General features: G+C 39.8%; 1 protein-coding gene across 2 annotated transcripts in view; it reads left to right on the top strand.

The window, feature by feature from the left end:
- LOC128692474 (transmembrane protein 42) overlaps positions 1–14,744 on the top strand; it is a 54,523-nt gene extending 39,779 nt beyond the window's left edge. For both annotated transcript variants that reach the window (XM_053781631.2, XM_053781639.2), the window contains exon 4: positions 6,471–14,744. In XM_053781631.2, the coding sequence (XP_053637606.1) occupies positions 6,471–6,617 (147 nt within the window). In that variant the 3' untranslated portion in view covers positions 6,618–14,744. The remainder of the gene's footprint in view (positions 1–6,470) is intronic.
- Positions 14,745–15,642: the final 898 nt, after the last annotated feature.

The following is a 15,642-nucleotide window of genomic DNA, read 5'->3' as shown; positions in this document are numbered from 1 at the left end:
AGGGCCCTGTTGCATTTATGGCTACATCCACCTCAAAGCCACTAAACTTGGGGTCAAAATCACTTTCCTCCTAAAATGGGAAAGTTAAGACTACATGAAATCAGAGAATCCCAGGTGTTTGCCGCTCTGTTTGCTCTAGCTGGCGCTCATTTGAACTGGTGCTCCCACAAGGTACTAAGTGGTCCCAGATTTTTTTAATACAGTGCACACTGAGTGGTCTGGTGGCTAAAACTCCCGCTTCACACACGGAGGGCCCGGGTTCGATTCCCGGCGGGTGGAAATTTCGACACGTTTCCTTACACCTATTGTCCTGTTCACCTAGCAGCAAATAGGTACCTGGGTGTTAGTCGACTGGTGTGGGTCGCATCCTGGGGGACAAGATTAAGGACCCCAATGGAAATAAGTTAGACAGTCCTCGATGACGCACTGACTTTCTTGGGTTATCCTGGGTGGCTAACCCTCCGGGGTTAAAAATCCGAACGAAATCTTTGCTTTTCTTAAGACCCATTCTATGCTGACAAGGCATCTCAGGCCAATCGTGCCAAATTTGAGGGCAGGAAAAATAAAACGTACAGCAGGGCCCCGCTTTACGGCATTTCACTTTACGGCGTTCTGCTAATACGGTCATTTCAAATTATGACCAAAACTCGCTATACGGCTCCCCCTACCTGACTTTCTAATATGGTCACCGCGCCCCACCCTGTTTGTTTACATTCTTCGTGAGCTCAGTAAGCACTAAGTCTCTCCATTTTGTCTGGAAACTCCAAAATTTCAAATGTTTTTAAAAGTTATTTCATATTTTATATATACTCTGATAATTATACTTATGTATACCTGTACTTAAATAAACTTACATACTGTGCTGGCATGCAGGTACACATTAAAATCAGTAAGAGTGTCTTATGTCTCCAGACGTCATATTAGTAATGATAATAATAATCATCGAGTCTCATTTAAATGTCGTATATTACGTTAAATACATATTTTCATTAATCCATCTATGATATTTTTTCAAAATTATATAATAAACACGATACATAACATAAAAAGATGATAAATACACCCTACAATAGAATAAATAAACATAAATATGAGATGTCGTAGCCAGATAACTTGTACAAGTGATGCCAAGAATAACATTTTCTCTAATCTAACATAAGAGAAAATGTGTTACTGGGCGTAATTGTAGAAAATTATTCCTTTCGTATGTATGTAAGTAAGTTTATTCAGTTATACACAAATACAGTTACATAGATTATCATACATAACAACATATGTGTAGAGAACCTGGGATAACCCAAAAAAGTCAGAGTGACTTATTTCCATTGCCTTCACTCAGAGCATCATTTCTTCTCAAAATGATGTTACATGAGAATGGGAGTGTTCTTCTTTATTTATTCTACTGTATCAATGTAGAGACAACCTGTACACAATGTAACTTGTACACAAACCAGACGTGTACACTTCGTTTACAAAACTTACCTTCGCCTGGTTTGTTTACATAACTCTGCGCCTGTCCTCTCTCATGCACTCATTCTTTCTCTCTCTCATTTATTCGTTTTATCTCATTTACTTACTCCTGACCCTACATTAAGACTACAAATATTTTAAGGTAAGTAATGATTGAACTGTATATACATTTTATCGCTCTGGGATGCTTAAATAGTATCATGGAATATATGTGTGGGTGGGTTGGCCTGGTATGGTAGCCCGGATGACTACCATACATACCACACTTGATTTTTTACAATAAATACTACTCATCTCACCCTATATTTTAAGGTAAGTAATGAGTGAACTGTATATACATTTTATCGCTCTGGGATGCTTAAATATCATAGAATTGTATGTGTGGGTGGGGTGGCCTGGTATGGTAGCCTGGCTGACTACCATACCTACCACACTTGATTTCTTACAATAAATACTACTTGTCTCACCCTAGATTAAGACTAAATATTTTAAGGTAAGTAGTGAGTGCACTATGTGTGTATTGTACTTTTTTATTGTTTTTTGATGCCTGGTTCTATTGCTAACTTAATATATGTTAGTGTAAACTTGTTATCTAGTGTTTGTATGCATTTGTAAGTGGAAAAAAAGGGTGTTCCACTTTACGGCAGTTTCCGCTTTATGGCGGTAGCCTGGAACCTAATCAGCCGTATAAGTGGGGCCCTACTGTATATATACGTTTGGGGCACTAGAAGTAAGAACGTACATATATATTTGGACCGTTTATGGGTTAAGTAGGTTTAGACCTTTGAAGAGTGAGGGAGTGTGTTGTTTGGCAATAGATTGGGTGATCATTCGTACTGCTGCTTTTTGTTGTGTTATTATTGACTTAAGGTGATTTGCTGGGGTGGATCGCCAGGCACTAATAGCATAGATGAGGTAGAGATAGATTAGAGACAACAACCTGAATTTTAGCACCCAGATCCAACACATAACAAAAAAAGTATCCAAAGCAATTGGGATCCTCTAAAAGATACGATACTATGTGCCGCAATCTGCCCTTCTCACACTATACCATTCACTCACTTGTGCATACCTCACCTATGCTATTTGTGCTTGGGGATCAACTGCAGTAACACACCTAAAGCCAATAATAACCCAACAAAAAGCCGCAGTAAGAACAATCACGCAATCCCATCCCAGGCAACCCCCCCCCACTCTTCATAGATCTAAACTTACTCACTGTTCAGAACATCCACACTTACTACTGTGCAATCTTCATCTACAGGACCTTAAATTCCAATATTAACCCTGACCTAAAACACTTTCTTGATAGTTGTGATGGGACCCACAGGCATAACACCAGACACAAACATCTCTATGACATTCCCTGTGTCCGACTAAACCTCTACAAAAATTCAATGTATGTCAAAGGGCCTAAAATCTGGAACACCTTACCTGAAAACTCTAGAACTGCAGACACATTCGTCACTTTCAAAACTACCATTAGAAAACATCTTATCTCCCTGATACACCCCATCAGCTAACTACATAAAAACCACCTGGTGGTTCACACTTACACTCACACACTCACCCAACTGACTATAAACACAGAAATACGAATCTTAAAATAATGGATCCTAGCTAGTCATAAGTTTGCCTGATACTCCAATATAGAAACTATGTATTGTACCAAAACAAAAGCATTCACATTGCTAAATTTACAAACTGTAATGTAGTTACTTACCAACTTGCTCCATAATCTGTAATAATTTAGAGTTATGAATCTTAGTCTGCCTGAAATGCCTAGCCATGCTAGGTGTGATAGTGGCCCCCTCTGTAATTAGTATTTTATAACATGTAAACCACACAATATCTTAAAATATGTAAATCCCGCATTGTAATCTTTATAGAGAATAAACTTGATTTGATTTGATATAATGCAAGTAGTGCTGTTTGAGTTATGTGCATAGTAACGTATCTTGGAGAGAATGCTAACGGATTTTTTTTTTTTTTTGTTTTGAAATGTGTTGACTGTGGGTGTTGAATTTTGTAGCAGCCTAGGAACAGACCTAGCAATTTTCCTTTCTTTTGTTAGGTAATGGGAGAACTGTTAATTATAACGTTTAGTTGGACGTTTATTGCTCTGCTCCCAAACATCATGTAAAAGGTCTTGTCACTGTTTAGCGTGAGTGTACTGGTAGTCATCCAGGTTGATATCTACAGTTTTTGACCAATCTCTACCAAATGTATATGAACCCTTCACACATTCATAAAATGAACATATATTTTTTTTTTTAACAAGTCGGCCGTCTCCCACAGAGGCAGGGTGACCCAAAAAGAAAGAAAATCCCCAAAAAGAAAATACACCTACCATCCGACTTACAACCGAGTTCGGTTCTGAGAAACCGGTCATAAGTTGAAATGGACGTAAGTCGAACTTTACTACTGAATATCAACATAACATTTTTGTAATGACTTTCTTTTGTTTTACTTTGGTATTTCATGTTTTACTTTACTTTTTATGCTGTTAGTACTATATTTTATACTGTAAGGCTTAGGATAAACACTGTGTACAACACAAACACTTGTTTATTTCTCAGAAATTGGCATAAAAAACACGGTCGTAAGCTGAGTCGTCGTATGTCGAGCAGGTCGTAAGTCAGATGGTAGGTGTACTTTCATCATCATTCAACACTTTCACCTCACTCACACATAATCACTGTTTTTGCAGAGGTGCTCAGAATACAACAGTTGAGAAGTATATACGTATAAAAATATGCAACGTTTCCCTCCAAACTGCCAATATCCCAAACCCCTTCTTTAAAGTGCAGGCATTGTACTTCCTATTTCCAGGACTCTAAGTCCGGCTATATAAAATACATAACTGGTTTCCCTGAATCCCTTCACTAAATATTACCCTGCTCACACTTCAACAGCTTGTCAGGTCCCAAATACCATTCGTCTCCATTCACTCCTATCTAACACGCTCACGCATGCTTGCTGGAAGTCCAAGCCCCTCGCCCACAAAACCTCCTTTACTCCCTCCCTCCAACCTTTTCGAGGACGACCCCTACCCCGCCTTCCTTCCCCTACAGATTTATACGCCATCTCCCAACAAGGTAGGGTGACCCGACAAAAAATAAAACTCTCACTGTTACTCATTCAATCACTGTCTTGACAGAGGCTTACTGACATTACAGTTCAATTGACCCTCCAAACCTGAACATCCCCCCTCCCCTGCAGGGTGAAGGCAGAGCACTTCCTACATCCTGGACTCAAGTTTGGCTAACCAGTTTCCCTGAATCCCTTCATAAATATTACCCTGCTTACATTCCAACAGTTTGTCAAGTCATAATAATCACTTACCTCCACTCACTCCTATCTAACATGCTCACACAAGCCTATTGGATGTCCAAGACACCTTTACCTTCTCCCTTTAACCTTTCCAAATGGTCAAACTACCTTAGCAACCCCTCCTCAGCCCTCTGAATAATACATTTCATAACTCTACACCTCCTTATGTCCAAACTCTGAATTCTTTGCATAATATTTACACCACACATTGCCCTCAAACATTACATCTCCATTGGCTCCACCCTCCTCCTTCCTACAACATTCAAAAATCATTCTTCACATCCATACAGCACTGTTGGTACCACTATATTCTGGTACATTCCCCTTTTTTCTCCATGGATGCAGTTCTTTGTCTCCACAGATACCTCAGTGGAACCCCCTACCTTTTTTCCTTCATCAGTTTGGTTCACCTTATCTCTCATCAAACCATTTGCTGATGAGTCCATTTTCTTCCTGCAGTCTGATATCCAGTCTGTAATTGCTTATATTTTTTTATACTCTCGTCACCTATCTTTTTCCTGTGTTCACTTTCTTGACAAATCCATCCAAAGTACTGTAGCATGAAATTGAATAGTGTCGGATTCATCTGTTTCTAAAATGAAGCATAAAAAAGTAAGTTGGAACCGGTACTTGGCTGAGTGATTAAAAGAAATAGCAGGACACCTCTAGGGGTAGGAACTAGAGGATGGCCATCAACCACTGATTGAGTGTTGGATGACAGGTTGAGGGGTGGTAGAAACATTGAGGACATAATTAACCCTCTTCTGAGGAGATAAATCTGCAAGACTGGGCAGAGGATGTTCAGATCAGTAAAAAATCATCATTGATAACCTGGAAGTTTCCACAGATAGCTACCATATGTATGGTTCAGCACACCAAACAGAAGATTGCAAGAAAATAGTCTATTTGTCAGGCAGAATGCATGCTGGTGACTATTTCCAAAGATGGCAGTGGAAGTTTATATCCACTAAAATGGTGAAAGTTCTCATTTATGGGAAGAGGTTTGTAACATACATTGAAACACTTTTAAATGGTAGTTGAGTCCTGAGGAGTGTCTGTGGTAGATGCTAGAGGAGGCAGAAAGCCATTAGAATCTTTCATATGGATAGCAGAGGTTATACAGACAGATGGCTATTCTTGATGTTGTTCATGCAACTCCAAAACATCTACACCATTTTATAAGATAATTTATGTTCTTAGATTCTTTTTGTTAATACATGTATCTGATGATTTAATTAATCCACACATGGAAGTTTCATATTTATGCTTCCAAACATTGGAAAGGTTAAAGTTTTTATATTGTAATGAAAGTAAAAGACACTTGAGACATTGTTAAACTTTTTGGAGCATTTCATTCATTACTGTATTATCATCACATTATCTGGGAAGTGCTAAATCCATAGGGAGGTCATAGGAGGTTATAGAGTGCCTGGAGAATCAGGTTTGATTTGAAGAAGCAGTAGGTAGTTCCAATTCTTATAATCAAGACCCCTTTACTGGCATCAAGGCACCTTTCATAAAGGGTGTTTATAACTGAAGAATTTGATACTGGAACTTATGTTAAGGAATATATATTTTAATGTATCACATTGCACTATATTTTGTATAAAGAACTGAATACTGTATTTAAATTGATTTTTTAATAGATTAATGTGTTGTACTTGCAGGCTATTTTAGGCCAGGTGCTATTTGGTGAGGTAGTAAGAAGTCTGTGGTGGTTGGGAAGTGTATTGATCATCAGTGGTCTCTTACTGATGCACCATGCCACCAATATTCCTCCCCGCAAACCTGGCACCAGACCCAAAACCCACTAGACCTCAACTATAGTGAGTCAGATATTATTCTTCAACATAATCCTTTCTTCATATTGTCATCAAAATTCTTAATAACATAAGATGGTTTGTTTGAGATATACTGTGTAAAGAAGTTCTGTTGTACACAGTACCTGTTTTCAGTATTGTACTGTATATAGGGAATATTTTTAGTAATAAGATGCTATAGTATATTCAGGAAAATACGTCTTAATTATTTGATTCACATTGCTTGTCAGAATGCTGAGGCTTTGATGGCAGTTTGGGAGTGCAAAGATACTCGCCAGGCCAGTAAATAATGTGTGCTTGCTCACTTCATCCCTGCTCTATATTCACTGGGCATTATGACAGTTTCAGTACTAACACAGTATTATCAGTTTTGCTTGGTGTGTTATAATCAAAGATATGTCTGACAACCATAAAATTTCTTGTGAGTGGCTTGACATTCTGCATCAAATAAAGTCTGTGTATAAAAGTGTGTGGCAAGTTCAAATGCAGAAATTATTGAAGGAACATAATGTATTTTGTATTGATATACTGTATACATGTATAGGGATTTGCCCATTAAAAATGAATTTTGTTAAAGTTATGTATATGCTACTTAAATAATTTATGAAATACCAATTTATTAATTTTGAGTTTTTGTTTAAGATTTTTATATGCCTGTGCAATATTACATAAGCAAGTAATTCAGGCAGGTTTTCAGGCTTCTCGCTGTCAGTACAGTTGCTGAGCTGCGTCAGCAGTAGTGTATAGTTTTATCAGTAACACAGTTTGCCAGTACCTATTTGTCTAAAAGATTTATTATTATAAGTACTTTATAAAAGCCTTTCATAACTCATCTTTCAGTGCTTAAATTATATATTAATTATTTATTGGTTCTGATTTAGCTTGATTAATTGGAATATGTATTATTGTTTTAATATTTTTCTATGTAGAGGTTTCCTCTTGCTTTATGAGGTATCACTTATGCAAACTTGTTTATACAGTCAGAGCTCTTATAAAGCTTCTGTATATAGTGTGTTTCTTCACAAATGCAATTGAAAAGGTGCTTCAGAAATTTATTTTATTCATATTATGAAGGCCTTTCATGTTCTATTCAGTTTTGGTGTATTTTTTCAGTCTTTAATAGAGGATCTCTATAAGAGAGCTGACTGTATATGGTGACCCTATTTCTGCCAGTAATTTACTGTGGGCAATGTAAATTTTCTCTATGCTATCACCTAATCCCAGCTTCACTTGATTAAAAGTGAACATAAGAGAAAACAAGGTGATGAGGGTAACATATGATTTAGGTAATGAAATATTGGATATCAGATTGGAAGCAGGAAATATGGAGGAAGTAAGGAGTGGATTTGTTGATAGATGGGTCTATGAAAGACAAAGTGATCCATAGAAGTGATGCAGGGAAAAATGTGGGTGGATCACTGAAGCATCTGTAAAGACAAAGAGGCAAAAAAGAGGAATGTATGAGAGTATAGTGGTACCAACACTCTTATATAGGTGTGAAGCATAGGTTGTGAATGTTGCAGCAAGGAGGAGGTTGGAGGCGGTGATGTCGTGTCTGAGGGCAGTGTGTGGTGTGAATATTATGCAGAGAATTTAGCAGAGGGACTGTTGAGGTAGTTTAGACTTTTAGAGAGGATGGAACAAAATAAGATAACTTGGAGGGTGTATAAATCTGTAGTGGAGGGAAGGCAGGGTAGGGGGTCATCCTAGGAAAGGTTGGAGGGAGGGGGTAAAGAAGGTTATCAGGAAATGGTATGGTGATACCGACAAGATGTGGAAAAGGACACTTATGTACAGTTCAGGACATTTATTAGAGGAGACGTTTCGCCACGAGTGGCTTCTTCAGTCCTAATACAGAGAAAACTAAGAAAACGTATATATATAGTGGCAGGAGTCAGGTGAGGTGACGCGTGGGTAGAGGTGGTAGTAGTAGTAGTAGTGGAACTAAGGAGGTGATACTAGAGAGGGACCTGCTGGCATCATGTAACACCAGTTCCCAGGATGGGTAATATCCTCTTGCTTAGTAATTTTGAAATACAGAAGCCACTCGTGGTGAAATGTCTCCTCTAATAAATGTCCTGAACTGTACATAAGTGTCTTTTTCCACAAAGAAGGTTATGTGTGTGAGGGGCTTAGATATCCAGCAGTTGTGTGTGACAGTATTAGATAGGAGTGAGTGGAGGCAAATGAGTTTTGGGACTTGACAAGCTGTTGGAGTGTGAGCAAGGTAACATTTGTGAAGGGATTCAGGAAAAACGGTTAACCAGACTTGAATCTTGGAGGTGGGAAGTACAGTGGCTTTACTCTGAAAGAGGGCTGGGGATATTTGAAGTATGGAGGGCATCTGAACTGTAGTGTTGGCATGCTTCTGGCAAGACAGTGATAAAGTAAATGATGGTAAAAATGTTTCTTTTTTTTTGGGGGGGGTCACCCTACCTTGGTGGGAGATGGCCGGTGTGTTAAAAAAGAATTTTACATTGGTTTATATTGACACATGAAAGAAAACAGATTTAAATTTGGGAAATCCAATGAGCATATATTAAATGAAATCCTTTGGATGGTTTTTCCTATGGCCGATTCATTTTCACAAGAAAATTAGTGGATGGCCGCATGAAGTTGAGTTGCACCGACACAGAGTTGGGCCTTAGGGTGGAGGGAGGGAGGATTATTATTATTATTATAATCATGGAGGAGTGCTAAACCTGTAGGGATTATACAGCACCTGTGGGGGGGTGTAAGGTATTCAGGCTCAATTCAGGGAACTGGATTCCCTAGATTAAGAGCCCCTCACCAGTGTCAAGGAACCGCCCCTGAGGGGAGAGGAAGGGAGGAAAGAGTGGTAGGGAGATATGAGGCCACAGGTTCATAATATGGGCCAGTTCAGTCCAGACAAGTTGGTTGGTTGGTTGGTTCAGACAGGTTGGTTGATTGGTGGTGGAGAGAGGCTGAAATGGAGGGAGTATTTTAATTTAATTTTTTATTGAATTTTTTCTTATTTTTGTAACTAATTGCAGTTTTTTTATGTGACTCTTTGGTACCAGCTTGGTATCCTCATAATTGTTTGATTAAAATAAGTAAAGAGATATAGATTTTTCCAAGTTTATATTGTATAGGGATTACAATTGAATTTTGTTTTTTCTTATTTCTTTGACTAAATTTGTTTCTTTGTATATTATCATTTGGTGCATGTGTGGTAAACTTATATTTTTTTTTTATAAACATAGATCAAGTAATGTGGAATTTGCAGAGTTTCAGAAAGAATCCTGTTTTTCATATAGCGTATTATAATGTGTTTGCTTTATGTGAATTTGCTCTATGCCATGTGCCAGGAATGCATGTATTGCATACAGTGAGGGATACCCATACATATACAGAGATCACTTATGGCCCATATAGAGCCAATAAAGCATTTAAATTACTGGTATCACTTTGGAGTTCTGAATTTGTACTCACTGGAGTGGAGGAGAGAGATGCATGATAATGTATGTGTGGAATGTACTTGAGGGACTAGATCCAAATCTGCACACTGCCATAACAATATACTAGGTTGAGAAGTATGAAAGATAATGTAAAATAAACCCAGTGATAATCAGGGGTGCCATAGATATGTTAAGATAACATTATATGAAGATCTGTAGGCTCAGACTATTTAACATGTTGCCAGTAAGTACTGGGGACACTGCCAGAACAAATGTAGAATTCTTCAAGAAGAAATTTGGCAAGTTCCTCCACAAAGTGACAGGTGAACTAGGTTGTGATGGATATGTAGGCCAGTGGGCCACCAGCAGCAACAGTGTGGTTGACCAGGCAAGCACCTGACAAGCTGGCCTAGGGTTGGGTTGTGGGAGTAAAAAAATCTGAAAACCCATCAAAGGTATATCCAAGATGTACAGTGTGGGGGATTATTTTCCTGAAAATTGGCACCTTATGAAAAATGGTTTTATGTGAAGTGAAGAACATATGGGAAAAATAGAGTTATATTCCAGGTACCTCCAAGTTTGCCATTGAGCAAATCTACCTCATATTGTTAGTCATTACTTGAACTGTTTGAAGAGTGTTGCCTACTGGACTGAGTTCAGTGTAACAAGGTTTATCAGCTGACACACACAGTACATACATATCAGCATCATAAAAATACAAGAAACATTTCCTTGTGAAATTGTACCAAATGTATAGAAACTCATCACTTGTACCAAACATACATATATTAAAGATAATTGCATTTGACGAGGTAATAGCCAAGAAAATACAAATGATGCGTAAAATGTGGGAGGCTGTGCCTGGAAGATGTGGAGAGAGCTGTAGACTTTGGCTTTGGCTGCTAGCAATAAGAAGAGAAAGTAGTTATGATAGTTGGCTACACTACCTGTGTGGCTAATCTGAGGGCAGAGTTAGCAGAGAAATAGCATGCCTCCACCTTGTCTCAAAATATAACTATTATCTTGATAATATAACAGAGACAGCAGTTGGCAGGAGACTTGCCCATATATCTTTCCTCATTTTATTAGCTAAATAAACACTACTTTACCTTTCTTAGTCTGCTTTGGGGAATCTCTTGAAATATGTCCCTACCCTCTCCCCAAGGATACCCACCGCCCAGCCCATCCCACCTACCAGCCACCCCACCACCAGCTGCACATAATAAATACACCATCCACCACATACACCTGTTTTAAAAGTAATCATGGGCAAGTATAAAGGCTGTTGTATATGTGAAAAAATCTTTGGGAGAAACATGAGGGGCATTGATTGTGAAATATGCGGTAAAACATCACATATATCATGTACAAAGCTTCATGCAGCCATGACAAATGACCAAAAACAAGAAAGTTGTATCTGGATTTGCCCCAGTGAAAGGGACAGCTAGTTAAGCATAAGAAAGGTACTGAAAAGTGAAAACCTAGAAAGCGTAAGGAAGTTTCTAAGGGGTGGAAAACAGGGGAAAGGGAACAAGAAAAGGAGGAAAACCAAGGTGAAAACCAAGGAGTGAAAGTAAGAGCAAGAGTAGAAAACGTCATACAGAGCAAGTCGGACAAGGAAACAGGAATACATAACATAGCGGAAAGGGGAAGGGAGGATGAGAAAACTAGAAAAGGAACAAACGAAAATGAGCAAAGGGAAGAAATTAGCCTAGAAGAAAGTGAACAAGGGAACTCAGATCAGGTGGCAGAACTTAGGAACGACACAGAATCAATAAATATAAGTAGTCAGAACATTTGCAGTTACTATGCTAAAGGTATGTGCCTATATGGCAGAGATTGTTGGAATAAACACACCAGAAAATGTGCGAACATGTTGAGGAAGGCAAAGTGTCGTTTCAACAAAGAGTGCAGCAAGTACTTCCATCCAGTAATGTGTAAAGCTTCAATGCAGTCCAGAGAATGTTATGACCTGCGCTGCCCAGACCATCATGTAAAAGGAACGCGGTGCTACAGAGCTAGCAGAGAAAGGGAAATTGAACAGCATTCTTTTTTAGACAAAAAGAGAAAAGATCAAAACAAAGGAAGAGACAAACAGGGGGAATGGTATAGAGAGGACAGGTGGGCAGTAAAATGGGGCGTACGAAACCAGGCATCAGCCCGTCAAGGCCGAATAAGCAAAGAAACGTGAAGCCAGTACTGGAGAAACCAGGGGAGTGTACACCAGGGGACATACCAGGTAATACACCACTAGTGGTACTAATGAAACACAGAGCGAGACAAAACATCCCACTTGGTAATTCCTGCTTCATATTTGCAAATATACAGGGTTTGAAATCAAATAAAAATGACAAAGTTAGTTATGTCAGTGGGCTCCTGACAGAAGTGAATGCCATATTCGGAGCATTTACAGAAACACATACAAGGGATGTTTTGGACAGAGAGATAAAGATAGAAAACTACAACACGTATAGATGTGATAGAATCAATAGGTCACAGGGAGGAGTAGGAATCTATGTAAAGGATACTTTCTGTTGCACATAAGTGCTGAATTCTATGAATGATATAAATAATAAGAAAAGGTACAATACCGTGACTGGAACGATACACAAATAACCCCCACATAAAAGAGAGAAGCTTACGACGACGTTTCGGTCCGACTTGGACCATTGACAAAGTCACACTAACCAGAAGTGGAGCAGGACGGCTATATATAGGCAGGAAGAGGTGGTGGTAGTAGTAGTAGTAGTAGTACAAGAATGGTACGTAATACAGACAAGGTGAAATTAAGAATCATGCGCAACACCCGGGCATCCCCATCGTAGACATTTCGCCATCCAGCCAGCCACTGGATGGCGAAACGTCCACAACAAAGACAACCAGACGCCGCACATATGTCTTAATTTCATCAGTAGTTGTAGTAGCAGTAGTAGTAGAAGAGGTAGTAGTAGTGGTGGTGGTAGAAGTGGGAAATAAGGAGGACGAGCCAGTCAATTACAAAGGAAGGGGAGCACTGCAAGAGAGCTAGGTGACCACTGAGGGAGAGCAACCGCATCAAGGAGTGATAGCGCACAAAATGAAGGCCATGGGCATTACGGGGAAGGTAGGCAGATAAATTTTCGGTTTCCTAACACACACAACACAAAAAGTAGTAGTGAACAGGGCAAGATCCAGCATCAGCGAGGTCAAAAGCTCAGTGCCCCAAGGCACTGTCCTGGCACCTCTGCTGTTCCTCATCCTCATAGCAGACATAGACAAAAACACCCGGTACACTTTTGTATCATCATTTGCAAATGACACTAAAATAAGCATGAAAATCAGTACAGTAGAGGACACTGAAAAAGTACAGGAAGACATAAACAGGGTTTTCCAATGGGCAGTGGAAAACAACATGACATTCAATAGTGATAAGTTCCAGCTGCTTAGGTATGGAAAGAATGAAGAGGGTCACCAAATAGAACGTAAGGAACACGTAAAAGACCTAGTAATAATTATGTCAGTGGACCTTTCTTTTAAAGACCATAACAAGACAAAGATCACGACAGCCAGGGAGATGACTGGGTGGGTATTGAGAACTTTCAAACAAGGGGAAAGAATGCCGATGGTGACACTTCAAATCGCTAGTGCTCCCTCACTTAGAATATTGCTCAGTGCTGACGGCCCCGTTCAGGGCAGGAGAAATATCGGAGCTGGAACAAATACAGAAATCGTTTACGGCTCACATTGAGCCAGTAAAGCACCTAAACTACTGGGAACGCCTGCAAGTCTTGAACATGTACTCATTGGAGTGGAGGAGAGAGAGGTACATGATAATATATACAGTGGACCCCCGCATAACGATGGCATCACATAGCGATTTTTCCGCATACCGATTACTTTTATCGCAAAATTTTTGCCGCGCATACCGATTAAAAACCCGCTCACCGATTTTCGTCCGAGACGCGTCCAATGTGCCCTCAGCCAGCCTCACATGTGCCGCCCGTCCCATTGTTTACCAGCCAGCCTCCGCGGTAACATCCAAGCATACACTCGGAATATTTCGTATTATTACAGTATTTTCGGTGCTGTTTCTGGAAAATAAGTGACCATGGGCCCCAAGAAAGCTTCTAGTGCCAACCCTACACCTCAAAGGGTAAGAATTACTATAGAAATGAAGAAAGAGATAATTGATAAGTATGAAAGTGGAGTGCGTATAGCCGACCTAGTCAAGCTGTACAAGAAACCCCAATCAACCATCGCTACTATTGTGGGCACCAGAAAGACAATCAAGGAAGCTGTTCTTGCCAAAGGTTCAACTGTGTTTTCGAAACAAAGATCGCAAGTGATGGAAGATGTTGAGAGACTCTTATTGGTGTGGATAAATGAAAAACAGCTAGCAGGAGATAGCATCTCTCAAGCGATCATATGTGAAAAGGCTAGGAAGTTGCATGAGGATTTAATTAAAAAAATGCCTGCAACTAGTGATGATGTGAGTGAATTTAAGGCCAGTAAAGGTTGGTTTGAGAGATTTAAGAAGCGTAGTGGCATCCATAGTGTGATAAGGCATGGTGAGGCTGCCAGTTCGGACCACAAAGCGGCTGAAAAATATGTGCAGGAATTCAAGGAGTACATAGAAACTGAAGGACTGAAACCTGAACAAGTGTTTAATTGTGATGAAACAGGCCTGTTCTGGAAGAAAATGCCAAGCAGGACCTACATTACTCAGGAGGAAAAGGCACTCCCAGGACATAAGCCTATGAAAGACAGGCTTACTTTGTTGATGTGTGCCAATGCTACTGGTGATTGCAAAGTGAAGCCTTTATTAGTGTATCACTCTGAAACTCCCAGAGCGTTCAGGCAAAAGAATGTCCTCAAGGATAATTTGTGTGTGCTGTGGAGGGCAAACAGTAAGGCATGGGTCACTAGGGAATTTTTCTATAACTGGTTACACCATGCATTTGCCCCCAATGTGAAAAATTACCTAACTGAAAAGAAATTAGAACTTAAGTGCCTCCTGGTGTTAGACAATGCCCCTGGTCATCCTACAGACGTGGCAGAGCGACTTTATGGGGACATGAGCTTCATTAAGGTGAAGTTTTTGCCTCCTAATACCACTCCTCTCCTGCAGCCCATGGACCAGCAGGTTATTTCCAACTTCAAGAAACTGTACACAAAAGCTCTGTTTGAAAGGTGCTTTGTAATGACCTCAGAAACTCAACTGACTCTAAGAGAGTTTTGGAGAGATCACTTTAATATCCTCAATTGTGTAAACCTTATAGGTAAGGCTTGGGAGGAAGTGACTAAGAGGACCTTGAACTCTGCTTGGAAGAAACTGTGGCCAGAGTGTGTAGACAAAAGGGATTTTGAAGGGTTTGAGGCTAACCCTGAGAATCCTGTGCCAGTTGAGGAATCCATTGTGGCATTGGGAAAGTCCTTGGGGTTGGAGGTTAGTGGGGAGGATGTGGAAGAGTTGGTGGAGGAGGACAATGAAGAACTAACCACTGATGAGCTGATAGATCAACTTCAAGAGCAAGAGGCCAGACCTGGGGAAACTGGTTCAGAGGAGGGGAGAGAGAAATTGAAGAAGTTGCCTACTACAAAGATAAAGGAAATCTGTGCAA

This window comes from Cherax quadricarinatus, chromosome 6 (genome assembly GCF_038502225.1).
Source record: "Cherax quadricarinatus isolate ZL_2023a chromosome 6, ASM3850222v1, whole genome shotgun sequence".
Classification (NCBI taxonomy): Eukaryota; Metazoa; Arthropoda; class Malacostraca; order Decapoda; family Parastacidae; genus Cherax; species Cherax quadricarinatus.
The sequence above is the reverse complement of the archived record's forward strand: the minus strand, read 5'-3'. Positions and strand labels throughout refer to the sequence as shown.